This window comes from Pongo abelii, chromosome 17, assembly GCF_028885655.2.
Source record: "Pongo abelii isolate AG06213 chromosome 17, NHGRI_mPonAbe1-v2.0_pri, whole genome shotgun sequence".
Lineage (NCBI taxonomy): Eukaryota > Metazoa > Chordata > Mammalia > Primates > Hominidae > Pongo > Pongo abelii.
In genome coordinates, this window is record NC_072002.2 from 84,616,743 (window position 1) to 84,641,707 (window position 24,965).

Below are 24,965 nucleotides of genomic sequence, written 5' to 3' on the forward strand. Positions count from 1 at the left end.
TGCCCTCCCTCTCACAGCATATACCCCAAGAGAATAAATCCTATTCTTCATTCTTTTCTTCTCCCATAGGCTATGAAAAGAATAATCACTTAATAAATGCCTAGTGGTCTTCACAGTGAACAGCACACTGTCAAAACTCACAAATGAATAAGTAGATAAATCCCGTGTTGAAGTCTAGATATGCAAAGAAGTAAGTAAATGACATTAATGAATGAAAATTCACTATTTTTACTTACTGTGTCCTGCATAAGAACACAAACAGATTTCATAATGAGCCAGAGGCATCTGAGTTTAGATCAAATTGCCAAGTTCTAGAGAAAAGGTCTGTCCAGGAATGAATTATGAACTCTGCATGAGTCACTCAGGGAAGACCTGCCCATTGGTCTTGAAGAATGATTGTTAGTTTGATAGAAATATGCGAGACCCGCATACTCCAAGCGGATTATTTTGTGAAAAGCTTCCCAACCTTTAAATAGCATGCTTTTTATTCAGGAAAATTGAAAGACATTGTATACGGCTGGAACTTAGCTTGTGTTGAGAGTTGGAAAAAGATGAGATTAGATGTGCAGGTAGCAACTAAATCATGGAAAGCCTTCTAGGTCTTGCTAAAGACTGAAAATTTCATTTTTAAGATGTTATTAAATACCCTTAAGTCCTTGAGGGGCATGATTAAATGTATGGTTAAGAAATATTAGTCTGAAAACAGTGTGATCAAGATAATGAAAGGTGAGGAGCATGGAGGCTGATGGGAACATAATGAAAATATTTCGGAAGAGAAAGAGTGAGGGCTTAAATGAGTCACTAATGTGAAGAGGAAGGAATAGGTAGGAGAATGTTCAAGAAGTAGAAATGACAAAATTTCATGACAGAACAGATGTTGTGGGTCCAGGAGGAGGTTATACATGGAAGAGTGGATCTCAGAGTGGTCCGTGAAAACAACACCCTTTCATCATAATGCTTCTGTGTTACTTGTCTTTTCTACTGGTTTTCATTTTCACTCTGTTTTGGTGCATTTGCAATAGTAATTAAAACTATAACATTCATCGAGGCAGTGGCTCCAAACAATAGTAGCAGTTATATTTTTTACAATCATGCAGTTACCTAAATAAGTAAACACACACAAAAAAATGCCAATTTTATTTTCATTTTACTTAAGAATGTCCTTGATGAAGTAGTAAGAAATACTAATTTTAAGTCTAGACTTCCAAGTGTGTCTTTTTAATATTCTACTTGACAAAATAAATAGAACTCATAGGTCACTTCTGCTGTATACTGACATGTGATGGCTGTCTTGAGGAGAGCACATGTGTGATGGTTGAAGTTACAAGCCTAGCAGTTACTTAAAGAAAAAAACAGCTCTTTTAATAAATGAATGACTGACAGACAAACCGTGGCCATTCAGACTTTGGTATTTGTCACATATGTTCTCAAAAATGAACTAAGGGAGTCTCATCAAGGAAAACAACTGAGTGCTTACCGAAAATTTGAAAATTTAAGATTGCAAGTAAAAATTAAAATTTGAGAATCTTGTATCTGCATTTTTCAACTTAACAACTTCTCAAAACTGGACTTTTCTGAAGAGACTAAGATTGATATTAAATATTTTTTAAAAATATGTATAATAAAATGTCAATATTTGGAATGTTTGCATAACTGAGTAAATCAATATTTTCCCAAAGGTTAGTCCAAGATGATACAAAACCGTAATGGATGAAAGACTCATTAAAAGTTGAAACTAGACCTATGAATTTTAGGAGTAAGAAAAGCATGTGACACGGTATCAGACTCCCTGTTGCAATAACCTTCAATGAAACATTTGCTGAGCTTAGAGAAAGAATCAAAGGAGACTAATATAGGTTAGTTGACAAGTTCATGTCTGTATAAGGCCTTATTTTCTTCATATGTTCTTAATCAAAAGAACATATTAAACAGATTAAATTCAGAAGCAGATATGAGTATTAAGCTGTGTTGTATTAAGCCAGATATTTGAGTTTTGGAAAAATGCAAAAATGTTGCCATTCTTCATACTATTTGGGAATTATTTTCATTTTAAAATGCTATTTGTGTTGGTATTAATTCATTTATTATTTTTTTAAATATAAAATAAAAAATATTTAAGAATGTATAAGTTCTAATATCTCTTATGGAACTCACTAGCAGATATAACCCACATGAATAAAGTTGGGTAAGAGTAAGATTTGGGAGTTGGTGACTTTTGTTTTTCTTTTCTTTTCTTTTTTTTTTTTAAACTTACCCTTTAAAATCCAAGTGTCATGTCTACAAAGAAGTGGCAGAACCCACAAATTAAAATAAAGATCTTTCTTCCTCTCTGCTCCCTTAATTCTGATTTTTCCTTCTTTCATAGGGTTTACTGATTTTTTATTTTCCCACTTCAAATAAATTATGAAATCCTACAAAAACAAGGTCATGTGTTTCATCTTTGTCTCTACTAGCACCGTGAATTGCTTAGTTATTTCTCTTTAAAATGACAATTAAATAACATCTGTTAGCAGTGTTGTCATTTAGGTAATTTTATACTTAGGCATTAGTCTTGTCATTTATCAGACCTTAATATTTTAAATTTTTCATCATGGAACATATTGATTTGGATGTGAACAACCTGAATTATTTTCAAGTAATTTTTCCTTCCATTCAATTCAGTCAACTTCATATTTATCTAAAATAGTTAAGTCTAATGCTTTTATTAAACTTTAATCAGTACTTTATGCTTTTACAGCCATGTGAAAAATCAATAATTTAAAAGTACATATTATTTTTTAATGATGCAATAATTTACTGATATTGAAAAGCTCAAGGATTTCACAATTTTAATAAATGTTGATAATTTTTTATGTTACATTGACAGGTTTTAGAATAATAAAAACATAATTTTAAAACATTTTAGAAATTTTAAAAGCTTTCTTTATGTAAGTAAATAACAGAGTTTCCCATGATGGTCAATCCATATACTATTGACAGTAAAAAAAGAAATGAAGATAGGATATTCAAATACATTAGATCTTCTCCTAAATTTTCGTGGTTAAATTTTTTTTTTAAGTAGAATTTGGTTAGGCACAGCGGCATGATGAATTTCATGCCTGTAATCCCAACACTCTGGGAGGCCAAGGCTGGAAGGTAGCTTGAGGCCAAGAGTTTAAGACCAGACTGTGTAACATAGAGAGAGCCCATTTCTACAAAAAAATTAAATTAAAAAAATTAGTTGGGCATGGTGGCACACACCTGTAGTCCCAGCTACTTGGAAGACTGAAGCAAGAGGATTGCTTGAACCCAAGAGTTTGAGGCTGCAGTGAGCTGTGATCTCACCACTTCATGCCAGCCTGGGCCACAGAACAAGGCCCTGTCTCTTAAAAGAAAAAAAAAAAAGAAAGAAAGAAAAAAGTAGAATTTGATACTCTTCATTATATTTTTCTTTTCTGGTATCTGTTTAATTTCTTAGGGTACATGCTGAAGTGGATAACATCACACTGTTGATCAACAATGAAAAACCTTGCATTATTCTAAAAAGTACTGTAACAATGTGGGCTTGAAGAAGCTGTCTGCATTTCTAAATGTAAATTTTACAGAAGAGCAAACACTTCATTTGAACTACATCATCTGTCAGATTGCCTAAGGCACTGAAATTAGAAAATCCCTGGGGTTTGCTGCATTTTGCTAGGCTATCCATTAGCTTATTTTGTCAATTTTTATTATAAGAGGACAAAAAATAGAAATCACAATATCTGTTCTAATATTCTTTTATATTTGCAAGTAAAAACCTTTGGAAAAGGTTCTCAAACAGATTTATAAATGTTTTTATAATATGGTACAGCTAGCTATTATATGTAATGTAGTTTAACAGTATATCATTCTTTGTTTACTTTTTATGTAAATTCTTAAGCCACACATAATTTTCATTAAGATCCTTTGTTGAGGTAAAATTAGTAGCATTTGAAAATGGTATATCTTTTCAAACATAACTTCAATTTATTTTGTTGTAATAAAAGTTGTTGTTAATATCGCTTGATTCCATTAATCATTTAAAAATTAAGAAGTTAAGCTTTATTTCAGAACACGATTTAATGTGCTTAAAATACAACCCGTGAATCACTCTTCCTAAAAAACTTCATATTTCTCTCCAGGGTATTAATTCTCAGAAACTGTAAGACATTGATATTTATTTATTTTTTTTTTTACTGAAAGGGAAAAGGAATGTTTTCAGATAGATGGATGGACAGATAGATAGCAAATTGTATACACATGCATGTACACACATATACACACATGCACATATATACACACACACATACATACAGATACTTGCATATAGAAATATATGTATTTTTATATATAAGCAAACCTCTTTAAGTTTATTTTACTTAAAATCACCCATATTAAATATTTTAATTTTTCAAGATAATTTTAAATGAGGTAATTACAAGTAGGGAGAAAACAAATATAAATAACAGATATATTAAAACTAATTTTCTAAGCTAAAGCCTTTCCTCTAAGAACTGACACAAAACAAAAGAAAACCTACTTTCACCCCTCCTATTCTATATAGCACTAGAAGTCCTAGCCAGAGCAAACAGGCAAAAAAAGAAAAAAGAAATAAAAGGCATCCAGATTGAAAATAAGTCAAATTGTCCCTCTTTGCAAATAAGATGATCTTATATTTTGAAAAATGTATATTTTGGCCTCACACAGCGGATCACACCTACAATGCTAACACTTTGGGAGGTGGAGGCAGGAGGATCACTTGATGCCAGAAGTTCAAGAACAGCCTGGGTAATATAGTGATACTCTGTCTGTTATATGAAAAAAAAAAAAGAAAGAAAGAAAAAAGAAAAAGAAAAAGGAACACCTAAAGACTCTACCAAAGTGGATTTAGATATGATAAATTCAGTAAAGTTGCAGGATACAAAATCAACATACAAAAAGAAGTGGCATTTCTATACACCAATAATGAACTAGTTAAAAAAGAGATCAAGAAGGCAGTCTCATTTACAATACCTCAAAAAATAAAATAAAATATCTAGGAACAAATTTAACCAAGGAGGTGAAAGACCTCTACAAGGAAAACTGCAAAACACTGATGAAAGAATTGAACAAATGGGAAGACACGCCATGTTAACGGATTGGAAAACTTCATTGTTAAAATGACCATACTACTCAAAGCAACCTACAGATTCAATGCAATCCTTATCAAGTTACCAATGTCTTTTTTTACAGAATTAGAAAAACAATTGTGCAGCTAATCTGAGCACAACAGTGTTGGCACCCATTGAGTGGAAAATTTGTTCAACTTTAATTTTTCTGTCAGACTTGTATAAGCTGAACCAATTGAGATGTCTGTGTTTTTGGCTATTGTTCTGCCATTAATTGTTGGTCTTTCTTAATTAAGGCAAGAACAAGATGATTTTTTTCCCTCAAAAATTGATGTGGATGATCTGCCACTGAGGGCTTCATCTTGAACATCATCTTGTCTCTTCTTAAATTGATTTATTTATTTGTAAGCTGCTGATTTCTTTGGACATTGTTTCCCATAAACTTTTTGTGAAGCATCAATAATTTCATCATTCTTCCACCCAAGCTTTGCCCTAAGTTTGATGTTTGTCTTTGCTTCAATTTTAGCAGAATTCGTGTTGCTCTGATTAGAGTTCTTTTCAAACTGATGTCTTATCCTTCTTAGTGCCTCAAACTAGAGTCTATTTAGATATGTTACAACAAGAGTCGATGAGTTTATGTGAATTTATGAGTTATGAGATTATTAATTTATTTTGGTGCAAAAAATTTTTAATCCATGCATAGTTTTTTCACAATATGCATTTTCTATGAACCTTTTGAAGACCCCTCATATATACTACTGATTCTGTTTCTCTGGAGAACCCTAACTAAGACAAATGGCTTAGAGATTTTTGCCCTAGAAGAATAAAGCTGACCATAAAACAGAGTTCTCAGTCTCTTTCCAAAAACACCTGACTCCATTTTCAACAGGGTGTGGAAAAGTTTAAGCATAAGGACACTATACAAAAGCACAGAGGTTGTGATGAAAAGCAATTGAGAGAAAATGATAGGTATATGAGAGATATAAGCTAAACTGTAGGTCAGCAAGTTTGCTGGACAGGACCTGGAACATAGACAGCTGGGAGGAGCCCATTTGGATTTAGAACCAATGTAAAACAATGACCTCAGGAACTATCACTTTAAAGGATCCCAAATTGAATTGGCCCCATATGTGAAGTGATATATGCCCCCAGGATATTTTTTTAAAAATAAAGAAATCAGCCTGCAAGTAGTGGAGCTAAATAATTGGGTGTGGTCATGGAAAGAAAGAATGAAAGGGAGTCCTGATTAAACCACTGTCATTCCGCATCCAGAAGCTCAATTAACTCAAAGTAGGATAAATGCAAAGTGATATACCATCAGGCATGTCATAGTAAAAATACTGAAAGACAAAGACAAATGGAATATCTTGAAAGCAGCAAAAGAAAAACTGCTCTTCACTTACAAAGGAACCCCAATAAGATTAACATCTGACTTCTCACTAAAAACATTGTAGACTGGAAGGCAGTGGAAAGTATATTCAAAGTGCTTAAAGGGGAAAAAAAAAACACGTCCACAAAGAATCTTGTGTTCTTCAAAAAGTGAGATGAAATAAAGTGATCGTGAGACAGACTAAAACTCACAGACATGCCTCACAAGAAATAGTAAGTGATCGCAGTCCAACCATACCAAAAAACAGTATCAGTAAGGTAATTATAAAAGACGGTATAAATGCGTGCTTATTTTTTTCCTCTGAACTGACTTAAAAGGCAATTACATAAAACAATATGTATATAATGTACTTTCAGGCCTATAACATATAGAGTTCTAATATATTTACCAATAACAACACAAAGGAGGTGGTGGGAGCAAAGTTGTATTAGACTATGGAAATGACTTCAGATAGTAACTCAAGTCAATAGGAACAAAAGAAAAGATCCAGAAATTATAAAGAAAATGTTAATGTAAAAAAGCAATAAATATATACTTGATCTCCTTTCTTCTTTCAGCTTCTTTAAAAGATACAAAATTATATAAATTAATTAAAATTATAAATATGATGTAATGTTGGGTTTGTAACATTTATATTAATAGATGTAATATGTATAAAAATAATATCACAGTAAGGGAAAAAGCTATGTAGATATGAGATTTCTATATTTCACTGGAAAACAATATCAATCTAAAGCTAATTCTGGTATGTTAAAATATTTATGGTAAATGCTACAACAATCTCTAAGGCATATAGTTGATTTTCATTATTCATTGTAGTTATGGTCTATAAAACCTCTGCAAACATTCAGTTGCAAATCATGAATGAATTAATTAATGACCTCTAGTCACAATGCTTTTGTTAACTGATCATTATATTACCTCGTTTTATTGTTGCTCTTTAAAGATATCTGATTACTAATAATGAACTTAGGGCAAACAGCACTGTACCTCATGCTGAATAAAGCTTATCTAACACATGTATTTTCTCCTTAAGGGGTATCACAGTCCTCTTTAACTTAGGAACACTAGACAGCAGTTTAGCGCTGCACTTGGGGAGCCATTTTTAAAAGTGTAGTCAACAAGAAAAATCACAAAAATGCAAAAGCCATGGCTCTATGCAGAGCATGAAAAGGACATTTGTCTACAGTATGACCACAAACACAATAAGACACAGCATCACCTTTTCAACCTCAGCTGGAAGCGTGCACATCTGGAAACTCAAAGTTTTCACCCCTCTGCACATGCACATGTCTACAAATGACCACAGATGTGCCATGCCTATTTATGTTGGGGTTGTAAATACATTTTTGCAAGTAGGTGAATTCACAGATATAGAAACCACAAATAAAGATGATCAACTGTAACTTTAAAAAATACCTGATGACTTGGGTGATTTTCCTTGACAGGTAACTTTCAGCCACTCTCTGTAGTCTCCATCCCAACATATCCACTTGCTCATTTCCATCCACATTATAGATTACTTGCCTGTGATTTTTAGGTTTTTTTGTGTTTTTATTGGGGATCTTAGTCTAGTTTATATAGTGTAATGTTAAATACAGATATAAATGCTTGCTAAGTACTAACCACACTTAATGTTAAAGATAATAAAATATTATTTCCTTAGGAAAATAGATCCTAAGGAATATTACTTAAATATTGATTATATTTGTATTATATATTGGAATATTTATTATATAACTATAATATGCAAATGTGTATATAAATATGCATGTGTTTAATTATTGTGTTTATAAAAATATTAATCAGCAAAATAGCCTTGAAAAAGCTAGTTGTATCCTGTGAAAATTCTACATTTGGAGAAGATAAATTAAAGCATAGTCAAAAGGTAATGAATTTATTATAAGATCATCTAATTATAGATATAATATCATAGGTTGTCATAAAAGAGGATATTAATTTGCTGTTTACTATGCTAGTTAATCCTGTCTTCTTTCTGTTAACAGTATGGATCTAGAAATAAGAAATCTTATAAATTGGAAGAAAAAATTCAGCACCTTGATAAGAAGATTTTAAAAAATTAACTCATTGAATATTATTATTGCAATGTTGTGTTTGCAGAGTTGTTGAGGAAATATACATTTGTTTGTTTCTGTTGACTGTGGGGGAAATTAAAGATGCACAAGTTGTAGCAGAAGATCTTGTACCAATAAGGAGTCAACATCCAAAATACATAAGGCTTCTAGATATTTATTAATTGCCCAATAAATAAAATGTTGTTAACCTGGGTGCATAAATCTTGGATGGGCTTTGGTGGGAGAAATGGTGTATGGGTCTGTGAACACTATGAGCATTTTTCCGGAGAGCAAGTCTATTGCTCTAAAATACAACTTTTGGAGCAATGGACTTGCTCTCCAGTCACTTTTCTGACAGAGATGTGTCAGTTGCCTCAGGACCATAAGCCTACAGGAAATTTGAATAATAGGTGAGAATTAAGAGAGGGGAGATATTAAATATAACCAATATTTAGCAGATATTTAATGAGAATCCTCTGTATACCACAACTGCTATTATTTGCCAGGTATATGCTTTTAATAAAAGCACAAAGTCCATAGAACCCTTCTACATAATGTGTAGGTCATTTCAAAATGCAGCAAAGAATATAGTCTGTGACCAAAGTTAAGGGCATAATAGAAGACATTTTGTTTTGTTCTTTACTGTTTTTGGCTAACGTCAATTCAAAAGGAGTACAAATATCCAGTGGAAATTCATGTAAGACTGTGATAATTTATCATTTTGTTTCAGCACTCCAACATACAGCATACGTACTCTACACTAAGTTAAAAATATTTTTTCTTTCAAGGTAACTGAACTGCACAATATCAAAAATATAACCAGACTGCCCAGAGAGACAAAGAAGCATGCTGTGGCAATCATCTTTCATGATGAAACATCGAAGACATTTGCCTGTGAGTCAGGTAAGCTATTATTGGCCATCTACCCCTTGAGGAAATTGAGCTGCTTATGAGACAAGGGCCCAGGCAGATTAAGGTACACTATTGAACAGGATGGACTGCTGTAATGAGAATGTGCTGTAGAAGACTTCACTCAGAAGCTCAACGTATTGTTTTCTACAGATGTTTTGGTGCCTGTTGTTACATGTCTGTGTCTGGATTTGGCTCCCAGGTGGTCTGCCTGTTGGGGTTTCCATTCAAGCTTTGAGAATTAAGTAAACAATACCTGGCAGGTGTTGTTCGGGTGAGTGCATGACCAATATTCTGGTTCTTGCTCATTGTGTCTCTAGGCATTTTGTAGGGCAGGAATCAGGGTGCTGTGCAAAAGCATGGCAGAGCACAACCCCAGTCCACAGACACCACAAAACAGAACTTTGAGGAATGTATTGCTTTCATGGATTCTCAGTACTACAAGTAAATACATTTCAGATTGAATTTTAGCATCTCAGTTCGTAAAGCACTCTGACATTATTGAGACACAAGGCAGTTTATAGTTTGAACTTGCAGTATTTTTCATGTTGGAATCCCTGTGGTGTGTAATATAGTAGTTGGCTTATCACTTTTTAAAGATTTTGCTTAATGCAATGGTGCATTCGTTTTATAATGGATGTTAGCAGAAAGTACCAAGGGTTTGCAAGATGTGAACTTAAACTAATGATTAGGTCTTTAGGAGAAATTTTATTCAGCATTTTAAAAAAGTAAAATGGTCCTTCTAGTTTTGTATACTTTGTTTATGGATGTCATTGATATCAGGTTATATTATTCTAAAACTGATAATGTCCGTTTGCCTGACTGAAATTGCTCACACCTCTCGCCGACCTTATCTTAGTATGGCTAAACTGAACTGGAATTTATCTCCGTGTTCCTCTTTTCTTGCGTGCCTTTATCCATCTGTCCTGGCATATTTCTCTTCACTTGCCATCTGACCTCATTTCATCATTTAAAACTGACATTTTGGAGTTGCACAGAAGCCTGTTAATTGATATAAATTCCCATTTTGTAATACCCCCTGTCCCAACCTTGCTGGTGTAATATAATATCATCCAATGATTTTTCTGCCTTCCTATCAACTGTCTTAAAACTGGTAAACCACTTTATTTTTCCCTGGGCTCTTAATCTCTCATATTAAAACTAGTATTTAAAAAAAACTAAAAGGTAATGTTTAATATTTAAATTTCTAATTTTCCCAGTTACTGTACATTTTCAAATTGTAGTGAGCAATATTGTGAATGTATAGGAAATACTGGAGCCTATTAATTTGTTAAAGAATGATATTTGGTTATATTTCTTTATGTGAAAACCTTATTTATGTTGTGTTTGGAAAGGTATTGACCTAAAATTCATGTTTAGTTAATAACTTAATCATTCAGTATATTGCTGCTTTCAATTTGATTACAATCTTGAATCCCATATTACAGTAGAAAATCATTAATGCAATTTTATGTATTTATACAGATTTTTTTCTGATTTACATCATTATAATCTACTCTTCATTTAACTTTCTATTGGTTTTAGAATAAACTAGGCTTGCGAATATTATAAAGCTTACAAGATTCTGCCTTTTCAAATTTCTATATTCTTGGAAGTTAGAGAAAATATATATTCCTAAAATTTTGTCTAAATATCTTTGCTGCTCCGTGACTCTTTTCTACCTCATTTATCCTGGTATTACCTGAATGTCCTTGCCTTAATAGATCACAGAATACATACCAATGGCCCAATTGAAAGCAAAGCTCTGATTTACATCCTGATACTTAGAGCATTTTAATAGAAAAGGTGTATTATTTGAATAGTACATTTGACTTCTGTGCTCCCATCATCTCAAGTTCTTAGTTTATAAATGTCAGTCTCTATAATATATTGATATTGATATATTAATTCAGAAACTCATATAAACATAGTTGAAATTCAGCAGTACTTGTGTTTGTATACTATCTGGAAATTCTGAAGTATGATTTGTTGAATTTTGTTGGTCTATGCACAACAGAGGACCAGGGTGTTCAAAACAGTAAGTGTGATAACACAGCAGCGCCCCACTTCTGACCAGGGGCTAGAGTCAGAGCACCTCATCGTTATACAAGCCAGCCCACTGGGTTGGCTTAACAAAAGCATTTAATTTTAATTTAAAGGCTATAAAGATTTAGAATTTTAAAATAAAACTCCCAAGTACACCTAGCATCCAGATCTTTCTTGGTTTTTAGTAACAGAAACCAGGGCTTCTTGGAGAAATGGTAGATTCTAGGACTGGGGCATGAAATACACAAGACGAGCCCAGAGCATCTTGTAGTGCCAGAAAGTAAGGAAGTACCACACGAATGCTTCTGTATGTCAAAGGGACACAGGAGTTCCCAATGGCCACAGATAGAACAATTTGAATACTAAAATAAAGTAGCAAAGGATTATAACCCAAATTATAAATGAATATTTATGAGTCCATGCTTTAGCAATGCTTGATGAATAAATACATAGGAGACTATAGAAAAATATCCCATGCAGAAAATTACAAATAATTTATGTAGATGCTCTGTCCAGAGGAGGTGGAGCATGACTCCCTGTGCCTTAAAGTGGGCTTCATAGTTTCATAGTGACTTCCTCCCTAGGAGAATAGGATAGAAAGGGATGGGAGAAAACAACTTTATGGTGGAGAAAACTGACAGACACTGCCTCAGCCAGGTGACCAAGGTGAAGATCGACAATGATTAATCATGTTGATAGAATCTACCCTTGATAGGATGTGATCAAAAATAGCACTTCACCTCTGTGGTCTTCATCCTAACAACCTATAAACCCATGAGAATAACATCAGACACATCCCAATGAAGGGACATTCTACAAATACCTGCCCAGTATTCCTCAAAACTTTCAAGGTCATTACAAACAAGGAAAGCCTAGAAAACTGACCCAACCAAGATTGAGCTAAGAAGGCATGATGAATAAATGTAATGTGGTATCTTGATGGGATCTTGAAACCAAAAAAGGACAATAAGTTAAAACTAAGGAAAACTTAATAAAATGTGATGATTAGTTAGTAAAAATTTATCAATACTAGTTCATTAATTTTAACAAATGTACCATACTAATGTAAGATGTTACTAATAGGAGAAGATACATATAGGCTACATAGGAACTCAGTATTATTTTTGCAATAATTCTTTAAATCTAAAACTATACCAAAATGAGATGTTTTTTGTTTAAAAATAATGTGGAAGTGAATAAAAATATATCAATGACCTACAGTAGACTCAAGTATAATAGAAATCTAGTGCATTATCAAGGATATATTAAAAATTAGTAAAGAAAAATTATATCTTACAATAACTGGTGTTTGAAAAACTAAATTCTTACACCATCCTATTATAGAATGCTTTCAGATTGATGAAGTGATATTCATTATTTCTCAACAATGGAAATGACAATACTAAAATCATTGCCACTGTTCAGTAGCTTGATTGGAAATGTTAGATGTTTACCTAGTGTCGTGAACAATAAGGAAGAACCAGACTTAAAGTTGTATTGTGAGAGTTCCATTTTTCAATATACGTGATTCAGCAGAAGGCTGAGCCTATCACATTTTCTTTTAGTTAACTCAGGACTTCCTTCAGGGTCATTTTAGAATGCTGTTTTATTGCTAACTTTGAAATAATTATTGAGGCCCTGCTTGGTTTTCTCTGAAATGCTGCTGTGTGAGCTTACCACACATCTGTAGGACAAATGGAAATGTTACAAGATGGCTTACTTTTTGACGCTGATTTCAGAGTGCAAAAACCTACCCTTGTAGCCCCTAAACCTACAATTCAGCCAGCCTACCTTACAGTGTGCCTTGTGGACATTTGTTACCAGTCTATGCATCATGTAAAACCTATACCAGAATCTGCTCATCACAGCTATTGCTACCATGTCAGTCTCTTCCATAGATTTCTAGATACCCTAAAATACAGACATCTGTGGAAAACTTTGCTCAGTTCTTGTTGAGCCAAAAAGTTGAAATTAAAATGCATGTATTTGTGAAGTATAACTTTAGGGAAACTATTTTGGATATTAAGTTATTATATGATTTATTCTCAGTGAAAAACATTTCTAAAGAAATAGGATCATAATTTTATTTTAACTAGGATAATTTCAAAATATAAGCTTCAAATTAGGGTCATTAATAGAATTCTTCATTGAAAATGACAAGTAGTGGTCTCAATAAATCACAGTGATAATTTGAATCCATAATTTAAACTGAACACCGCAATTATTTTTAATATAAACAGATAATTTCTATATCTGACTTTGAACTTTCCCATTATCAATTACCAGTGGGGAAAAATGGCTTATTTAGTATACTAATTAAGGAACTAGGATTAGTATGACCACAAAAGACAAGGTTCTGTTTTTTAAAAATTTTTGAACACACAGAATCCTCTTGCTAACAAAGACTGTTTCTTCTGTTGTCTGAATTTCACACGTACAAGTCTGAAATGTGAAGGTTTCTTAATGTTGGTTTCATGGTTCGTGTAAGATTTTTGGGAAATGAAGGGCTCTTCATTAGGATAAAATGGTCTTAACTTCCCAGAGAAGAATTTCCTGACAATGTGGCTGAAGTTAGATACAGATGTTAATATAGAAGAATGCTTTTATTTGAATTTCTAGCAAATGGTTTTCAACTACTTTAAATATGACCTACTTGAAAGTATTATTTCTTTTTTAAAACTACTTTTTATGTATAGATCTAAGTCTGCTTGAAGCCAGTAGTTAAAGTGTTTGAGAAATAAAGGCAAGATTTTTTTAAATTGTCTCAACTTCATGACACATGCTGATCGGGATAAAAAAGAACTTGAAAATCATAAGCAAGAAATTTTATTACTTTGTAATGCAAATTATTTTTAGATAAATGTTAAGCTACAGTAGTTTATATCTGTTAATAAAATTTTATTCTCCAAGAAAAGGCTGTGCCAAGTAGATATTGTATAGATTATTAAATACTCAAAGGAATTGCCAACTGATAACAAGAAATCCACTTTCATTTTATTTGTATAAATTTGAGGGTACCAGTGCAGTTTTGTTATATGGGTACATTGTGCAGTGGTGAAGTCTGAAGAAACCCACTTTCTAAAGTTTAATAAGAGTGTCGCTTCTCCTTGTCAGAGAGAGTATCTGCACCATGGCCTCAGGATAGAAAATTTCAAAAAATCCTTGTAGTTTTATGCGACCCCCTGTTGGGAGAGATCCCTTTGTGTGTGTGTGTGTGTGTGTGTGTGTGTGTGTGTGTGTGTTTCAGAATCAGCTGAGATCAAATCATTTTGCAGCATTCAGGATGTATTTGTCATTTTTAAAAGCTTAAACATACAAAATGATAAAAAGTAACAGTAGTTTTACTGAAACCTTTCCACAGTTCTGCAATAAGAGTAGGAAACGTATTAATGCAAAATGTCCTCCCTGCAGCCCCATGTGGACTGACCTGTCCGTTTAACCAAAGAAAAAACAGAGGTACTTTGAACCTCAGCACATGCTCTTAACAACTAGGTCACCTGTACAAGTTTTCACCTAAGTCCTGATGCTAATTACCAAACGTATATTCACTTAACATAGATGACAGTCATATGCTGTCTTTTCCTTGAGGTCTCTCCTTAAGCACAAATTATTACTAAGAGTAGGATAAAAGTTAAAACATCACTTTTTTTCTGGTGGATGACTTGAAAAATGAAATGTAACAACAATAAAAGATAGTATAATTTTCAATATTCAGAAAATAATCCCACTCATAATGTAAAGAATAAAAATTATGTTATTATATTATCACAGAGAAAGTATTTGAGAATATTCAAAGACATTCATGATAAAAACTATGAGAAAATAAAAATAGATGGGAACTTCCTCAACTTGATAAAGAACATCTGCAGAAACCTATGGCTACATCACACTTAAGATAAAAACTGATGCTTTCTCCATAGACTGGGAAGATGGAAAGCTTTCCTGCTCTCCTCCGTGCTGTGCAAGACAGTTCCAGAAGCTCTGCTGTCACAGTAAGGCAAGAAAGAGAAATAAAAGACATACAGATTGGAAAGCAATGAATATAACTGCCCATTTTTTGAAGGTGACATGATTGTCTATATTTAAAAATCCTGGCCGGGTGCGGTGGCTCACACCTGTAATCCCAGCACTTTGGGAGGCCGAGGCAGGCAAATTACCCGAGGTCAGGCGTTCAGGATCATCCCAGGCAACCCGGTGAAACCTCGTCTCTACTAAAATACAAAAACTTAACTGGGCGTGGTGGTGCATGCCTGTAGTCCCAGCTACTTGGGAGGCTGAGGCAGGATAATTGCTTGAACCCGGGAGGCAGAAGTTGCAGTGAGCTGAGATCACGCCATTGCACTCTAGCCTGGGCAACAAGAGTGAAACTCCATCTCAAAAAATAAAAATAAATATAAATAAAATTCCCAAGGAATTCTAAAATTATATGGAAAGAAAGACAACTCTCAATAAAATACATATAGAAGGAAAAAATTTCAACAGAATAATGGCCACTTATGAAAAGCCCACAGCTAACATCATAATCCATGAAGAAACACTGAAAGCTTTTTCTCAAAGATCTGGTACAAGGCAAGGACGCTCTCCCTTGCCACTTCCATTGAACATAGCACTGTAAGTCCTACCCAGAGAAATTAGACAAGAAAAGAAACAAAAGACGTCCAAATTAGAATTACCTCTGTTTGCAGATGACATGATCCTATATGTAGAAACCCTAAAGACTCCATTTAAAAATTGTGAGGACAAATAAACGAATTCGATGAAGATGCAGGATATGAGATCAACATACAAAAAATCAGTAGCATTTATGTATACTAACAACAAACGATTCAAAAAGGAATTTTTTTTTTTTTTTTTTTGAGATGAGTCTCTGTCGCCCAGGCTGCTGGAGTGCAGTGGCACAATCTTGGCCCGCTGCAACCTCCGCCTCCCAGGTTCAAGCAACTCTATGCCTTAGCGTCCCCTCAACAAGGAAATTTTTAAAAATAAGCCCATCTATCTAAATTGTGTTAAAATTAATAAAATACTTAAGAGTAAATTTAGCCAAAGATGGTTTTATGTGTTACTCTTTCATGGATCCCAGCACATGACAAAAGATTCCTGGGTCAGAGAAAAGAATTTTTTTTTTCCCCAAGTCCCAAAGAGGCAATGTGATTAGCCCAGATGGATGCCTGCACATGCAATGGGTTTGTGTCACAGTTGCAGAACTCAGAACCAGAAACTAGGCCCTTTTTGAACAACCAGCACATATAGCAACAAGCAGCAAACAAGCCAACTCCCTTACCCCCGGGGGGAGTGAGCAGTTACCTGGTAGTCACACCTGATCTACTTTGTTGCCTTTGAAACATTAAAACCCGTAAAAAAGGAATATGATCCGATTTATTTTATGAAGCCAGCATAGTAACATCTGATATTATTCTGTTTTAATATATTTTTAACTTTAAATTTAAAAATTAACAAAAAGCTACAGCAATATACCATAGCAGGAAAAAGGTAAATATTCAAGAGCGATTTAATTACTATATAAAGGAAAATAACAAGTATTATTTATAAACAAAATAGATCATTTCCTTGGACATAAAAACACAATATTAAAATATAAACTTCTCCCAAAACACAATATTAAAATATAAACTTCTCCCGTGTTAATAGTGCATTTTAATATAGTTCCTACTTGGATGACAACAAAATTTTACTTTTGGAGTAGGGAAAATTATTTAAAATTTATATGGAATAATATCTGTGAATAACCAAAGACAATATGTTAAAGTCTAAAAAATTTTCAAAGAAAATTTGGAAAACTGTATGCATAATCTAGGGAGAGACCTTCTTTATAAAGACAGAGCTCCAAAACTATAAAACACATTGACTGATGTATCTGAGCCTAAAAAATCAAACAACTCTCTTACAGCAAAGGATTCACAAGCAGAGTCACTACACAAATTAGAGTTTTAGAATAATATTGGAAATGCAGGTAACAGATAAAATGTTAAAAACTATAATGTGAAAAAACTCTTATAAAGTGCCAAGGAGGAAATGTTAACAATTACAGTTATGCAAAGATTATGACTAGGCAATTCACATTTTTATAAATACAAATGGCAAAATTGTTTTTTTAAGAAGACTTAAATTATAAAATGGTTAGAGATATAAAAAATCAAAATGAGAATAAAACCAAGATTAAAAGGAACCCTCAGCTCAAGTTATAAATTTATTTAAAATCTTATAACAGCCTTTCATCTATTTTGATTTGATGTTTCAATATAGTGTAAGATAAGGGTCCAATTTCATTATTTTCTATGTGGATTTCCAATTTTCCAACACTATTTGTTGAATAGCTTATCCTTTGCCCACTATGTGTTCTTGGCACCCCTGTTAAAGATGAGTTGATTATATATGTGTGGATTCATTTCTGGGCTCTCTATTCTGTTCCATCGCTCTATATGTCTGCCTTCATGCCAGTATTAAAGTGTTTTGATTATGGTAACCTTGTAGTATATTTGAAATCAGGAAGTGTGATACCTCCAGCTTTATTCCTGTTTCTCAAGATTGATTTGGATATTCATAGTCTTTTGTGGTTCCATATGAATTGTAGAATTTTTTTTTATTTTTGTAAAAAAAAAAGTCATTGAAATTTTGATAGGGATTGCATTGATTCTGTACATTGTTTTGGGTAGAATGACATTTTAACAATATTAATTCTTCAAATCCATGAGCAATAGATGTTTTTCCATTTGTTTGTATCTTTTTGAATTTCTTTCATAAATGTTTGTATTTTAAAGAATAGTAATTTGGGAGGCCGAGGTGGGTGGATCATGAAGTCAGGAATTCGAGACCAGCCAACATGGTGAAATCCCATCTCTACTAAAAATACGAAAATTAGGTGGGCGTGGTGGCAGGCACCTATAATCCCAGCTATTCGGGAGGCTGAGGCAGGTGAATTGCTTGAACCCAAGAGGTGGAGGTTGCAGTGAGCCGAGATGGTGCCACTGCCTTCTATCCTGAGCAACAGAGCAAGACTCTGTCTCAAAAAAAAAAAAAAAAAAAAAAACTTTCACTTAACTTTTAGTTAAGTTTATTTCTTAAGTATTTTATTCTTTATGGTGCTATTGTAAAACTTCTAGAAGAAAACGTAGGGGAAAAATTTTATGTCCTTGGTCTAGGAAAATGATTTCATGGCTATAACACAGAAAGCTCAGATAACAAAAGCAAAAGTAGGCGAATGGAAATTGTGTCAAACTAAAAAGCTTCTAAACAGTGAAGAAAGATATCAACAGAATGAAAAGGCAATCTACAGGATGGGAAAAATACTTGTGAACTATCTACCTGATTAGCAGTTAATTTCCAGAATATATTAGGCATGTGTACATCTCAATAGCAAATAAATAAATCATCTAATTCAAAAACAGAATAAACATCTTTCCAAAGAAGACATACAGATGGTCAACAGGTGTATGAAAGGTGGTCTGAACATAACGAATCATTATAAAAATGTAGATCAAAATCACAATGAGTATTATGAAAATGTAAATCAAACCTGCTAGGATGGCTATTACAAAAAATAAATAAATAAATAAATAAAAGATAAAATGACAACAAGTGTCAGCAAAGATGTGGAGAAATTGGAACCCTAGTGTATTAGTAATGGAAACACAAATTGATGCAGCTCTTATAGAAAACAATATGGAAGTTCCTCAAAACATTAAAAGGAGAATTACCATATGATCTGGCAATCCCATTTCTGAGTATTTATCCAAAAGAATTAAAACTTGGATCTTGAAGAGATGTTAACACTCCTATGTTTACTGCAGCACTATTCACAATAGCCAAGATATGGAAACAACCTGAATGTTGAGCAGTTGATGAATGGATTAAGAAAATGTGGAATATACATACAATAGAGTAGTATTCAATCTTTAAAAAGAAGGAAATTCTGCAATATGCAACAACATGGATGAATCTTGAGAGCATTGTGCTAAGTGAAATAAGCCAGTCACAAAAAAACAAATACTGCATGATTTCACTTATGTCAGGTATCTAAAATAGTCAAATTCGTAAACCCAAAGAATGAAATGGTAGTTACCAGAAGGTAGGGGCTAACCAGTGGGCATAAAGTTTCAGTTAAGCAAAGTAAATAAGCTCTAGAGATCTTCTGTACAACATTGCACCTCTATTCATCAATAATGTATTGCCCTTTTAAAAATCTGTTAAGAAGGTAGAGCTGATGTTAAGTGTTCTTATCACAATAAAATAAAATTTTAAGAAAGGGGAAAAATGAGTTATCACATTTATTTCCCATGAAAATGTATGTAAAAGTATATTCTCATAATGGCTAATAGGAATATGAATTGTTTTCCTTACGTTTTCAAGAAAACTGGCAATTGCTATTAAATAAACATGCATACCCTTGATTCTATGAACCTCCTTGGGAATATATCTCATATAAGCATACACACTAGTACATGAGGATACAGGTACAAGAACATTAAGTACATTATGTATAATGGCAAAAAAATTGGAAATTTATGCCTATCAAGAAAACAGTTCAGCATTTATGGTGTATCCTTATTCCATGAAATATTTTGCGATCACTAGAAAGAATTCTGATTAAATCCTTTGAGAAGATTTCAATCAAACTTAGTTCTTCAGGCAAAGCAACCACCCAAGAAGTATACAACGAACACAGTCCGCCCTCCATTCTGTGGATACTGCATCTGAGGAGTCAATCAACGGTGAATTGAAAATATTTCAGAAGAAAAATAACAATACACCAATAAAAAACAATACAAATTAGGAAATACAGTATAACAATGATTAACATAGCATTTAAATTGTATTACATATTATAAATAGTCGGGATGTACTTTAAAGTATTGGGGAGGTTATATGCAAACACTGCAGCATTTTATGTAAGAGATTTGCGCATTCATTGATTTTGGTATTTGAGGGTCAGAGAAGGGGGTCCTTAAACCAATCCCCTACGTATGGATGTTTAGGAGCAACTGTAATCACATATTTAAAGGAAACAAAGAGAGAGAGAGACAGAGTTTTAACAACTGCTACCTGAGGTAAAGGAGGATGATGGTGAGGTGGATGGAAAAGGAAAAGGGACAAAAAAGGTAACCAAAAAAAGAATTTTAATTTTTATGTACCCATAAAAATTAAAATTACAAAAAAGAAAGGAGATAAAATGAGCAAAAGAAAACATCAAGTATACAATTTATTGCATTCACATGAAATTTTGCATATGTGAATTTGTGCATGAATGTGTTCAGTATTTTTAAGTAAGTTAATCAATGCAAATTAAATGCAATTAATTTATTGGAAATGCAAATTAAAACCGCAATGAGGTGCATAGTGACACACTATCAGCATGACTGACATTTTTAAAAAATTAGCGACACCACCAAGTGCTTGTGAGGATGCAGAAAAACTAGATCTCTCATATGTTGCTGATGGGAAATGTAAAATGGTACAGTCAGTTTGGAAAATCATTTGGCAGCTTCTCATAAAATTAAACATGAAATTATCATACAACCTAGAAATTACACTCTTAGGCATGTATCCCAAAAAAGGAAAAAGAAACAAGTACACACACACACACACACACACACACGTATAAGTAAAACTGGGGAAACCAGAATAAGATCAGTGGACTATCAGTGTCAACACCCGGTTGTCATATTATACTGCTCTTTTTCAAAATGTTACCACTGGGGGAAACTGGACAAAGTGTGCACAGGATGTCTCTGTATCATTTCTTGTAACTACATGTGAGTCTATAATCATCTCAGTAAAATTTTCAACAAAAAGTAAATTAGGTATATGTCTGTGATCTTAAGGTTGTCTATAGCGTATATTTAAGTAAAAAAAAAAAAAAAAAAAAAACCCAGGATGGGAAGACAGTTGCAGAAAAAATTGTTTTCCTTAGTTTTTTCAAGAAAACTGGCAATTGCTATTTCATATAATTCTAATATGGTAAAAAGAAACTAACTACAAAACCAAAAATAATCCTCAACCTGTGCCTGTGTGGCTTGTGCATGTTTATGAGCACGAAGAGACTTTGTGTGTGAGGGCGCATGTGTGCGAGGGTGCAGGTGTGTGAGGGTGCATATGTATTTCTTGCTCTTTTCTAACATAAAGGCCTTGCATGAGCTGCTCCTTTGCCTAACCCAGCCTGGCACCAACACCTCACCCAACCAACTCCTACATTTCCTTCCATTTTCAGCATAAGGTTCTCCTGCTTTGTGCCCCTTCACGCTGCTTAGTGTCTTTGCTCCCCACTCCCATAGTACCCTAAAGCGGGGCTTCACACTCCGTTCATGGTCTCTCTACTCTGGCAGATTTTAACTCAGTGAGGACATGCACATATTGGCTTGCTTACCCCTGTATTATGCTAATAAAAGTGTGTTGAATTATTAATACCTGAATTAGTAAAATTTATACTTGTTTTATCTTAATGATATATTTCTATTTTTGGATAATTATTTTTTTCTTTTTTGCTTTTCTTTCTTTCTTTTTTTTTTTCCTTTTGAGACAGGGTCTTGCTCTGTTGCCCAGGCTGAAGTGCAGTGGCATGATCACGACTCACTGCAGCCTCCACCTCCCTGGCTCGGTCAATCCTCCCACCTGTAGCTGGGACTACAGCTGTGTGCCACCATGCCCGGCTAATTTATGTATTTTTTGTATAGATCGGGTTTCGTTATGTTGCTCAGGCTAGTCTCGAACTCCTGGGCTCAAGCCATCCACCCGTCTCGGCCTCTCAAAGTGCTGGGATTATAGGCGGGAGCCACCGTGCCTTGCCTATTGCTTTTTTCAAAACAAATTTTAAAGACTATGTGCTTTGTGCTTGTGATGTGAGAGTGAACGACCAGCGTGCTGCGTGTGTGTGTGTGTGCATGTGTGTGTAAAATTGGTTATGGCAAACCAGGCCTGTGGCAGTAACTCTGCAAGTAAAACATTGCTGTATACAATGAGAAATTCAACATTCTGCCTATTCATTAAAAGGAGAGCCCTTCTTTCTTTTATTGAGTACGTCCCAGTCTCAAGGCAATGGCTAGTAAATGAAAAAGGAGATGACGTACAGAAATCCAAAGTTTGGTTAATAGATTCTGCCACTGGAGAAATCTTATAAACCACTGATTATTTTTAAAATTAATAAATGAAGAGAAATAAAGGGAAATAAAATTGATACTTTGTCCTTCCTTTTCTATATGAGAGGTTCTATTGAGGATCCAAAAAAATAGATGAAGAAAAATTTCTCTTATAAAAAAATAGATTCTTCTTACCTTCATTAAGAAAAAAAAGAGGAAAAAAAGAGTATAACTGTGTCAGCATATGAAACCTAAAAACTTATCTTCAAATAATTTTGGACAAGTAAATTTTTAAGTCTAAATTACCTGTTTAATTTCCTAAATAATTACATGAAGCATTGAATGTATTCCTTAATATAATGAGGATATTTTTTATAGGTTCTTCCCTCCAAAATATGTAATGGAATATGTATCAATTGAATAAATTCTTCCACATGAAAAATTGTAAAAATGAATTTGGGTAAATCCCAAATCTCAATATATTTATATATTTATAATTAATATTTTTAAGTTTTCTGAGTATTACCTCGTACCTGAAATACCTGGTTATCAGATTACCATATTTCAGTTTATTCAAATTTTATTTATCAAATTCTACATCTTTATTTCAAAGAGAACATTACTTACTAAAGTAACACCTTTTCCCCATAATGATTTGTGTTAGGCAATATACTTGTATCTTAAAATATCATCACTAATTTTTCTAAGAATTTTTTTTCCAGAGGAATCTCTGTAGTTTTCTGCTTCTCAGACTTGGCATAATATTTCCCACCACAAATCATCTGGAAAAGATGCTGTCAAAAATCATCCTTGAATTCAAAAAAATCCTTGAATTCAAAATGACAGGGAGTAGGCATACATTTCAACCTTTATTTTCATTAGCATTTTTCAGTTTTACTGAGGCATAATTAGCAAGTAAAAATTCTGTTTATTTAAGGTATACAACTTGATGTTTCAATATATGTATACTTCATAAAGTGGTCACCACAATCAAGCTAATTAAAATATCTGTTACTTCACGTAATTATTACTTTATTTTTTCTTTGTGTGTGTGTGTGTGTGTGTGTGTGTGTGTTAAGAACACTTAAAATCTACCCTGTTAGCAAATAGATGCTATCACAAAACCTGTATTGGTTTCAATATGTGGCATAGAACCTGTAAATAGAAATTAATTTGTTTTGCATCCGTGTTATAGCTGTAGACACTAAACAAATAATCCATACTATTCATTAACATTATAATAAAGAATATATATATATACACACACACATATATGTGTATGTGTGTTATTTTACCAAAAATATTTTTACTTGATTTTTTAAGAAAGCATTACTATTTCCTTATTCGGAAATCCTTTTGAAGCATGTAGATTATTAAAGATTGGAGGGGCTCACTTTCTGCTTAAGAATAGAGGCAGGGTCCCTCATATAAAGGTTGTATAGTTCAGGTACTTATCCCAGATTATAGAACTTTTCATCTTTATGGCCACAAAGCTGATTTGATAAAAGCAAGATAGTAAAACAACTAATAGATTTTATCAGTGTTAGATCAGTGGTATAGTCAAATATGACTTTAAGTTATTGCAAATATAGTATATATAACCCCAAATAACAGCTGGTATGTATCCAGGACAAAGGAGAAAATCAATGTTATTGCATTTAAGAAGCCAACTTAGGGTATGACATTAGAAAAATTATTCACTAGTGCTGCTTACAGTTATATGGTCTGTGGGCAAACATAGTACTTCAGTTTCAAGTGATGTCAGTCCAGCACTTTTATGGACATTCCATTACTTTGGGGATAATGGGAAACATTTCTGTTTACTGACTGCTCAATACAAAAGACAACTTGAATAAAGCTGGAACAACTTATATTTCTAGCTGACTCAGTCACTGTGGAATAAAATTGCTGGTTTATAACCATCTGCTTCTCAGCCATCCTGCTAAGAGATGTGGAAGAAATCATTAAAAACAGAACATAGTGGCCTTATGTTATCTGAAATGTATTGAGATTTTGAAGTTAATTCTTTAGAGAATGTGGAATGCTGTATAGCAATGTCAGTGTAATGAGACTTTAAATTTTTAATGCTCCTCACAATTTCACATTGAAGAAAAATACCAAACCTTAAGCTGCACACACCTCCACCAAAAGTTTACATTATTTTGGTGAAATTTGGGTAAGGCATTGTCAGATTGGCATAACAAACCAGAGACAGAAGTGATTTGAGCAAAGTTTGATGTGACTAAACTGCCCTGCAGTTTCCAGCCTCTACCGTGCATGGGGTATCAGAGAAATGGGTGTGTTCAGTTGAAAGTAGTTTATCTTTGACACCAAAATCATAACCAAAGTG

The 24,965-nt window shown here is 33.4% G+C and overlaps 1 protein-coding gene across 2 annotated transcripts in view; it reads left to right on the forward strand.

The window, feature by feature from the left end:
* DOK6 (docking protein 6) overlaps positions 1-24,965 on the forward strand; it is a 440,469-nt gene that overhangs the window by 189,241 nt on the left and 226,263 nt on the right. For both annotated transcript variants that reach the window (XM_024236187.3, XM_054538078.2), the window contains exon 3: positions 9,359-9,473. In XM_024236187.3, coding sequence (XP_024091955.1) covers positions 9,359-9,473 — 115 coding nt within the window. The remainder of the gene's footprint in view (positions 1-9,358; positions 9,474-24,965) is intronic.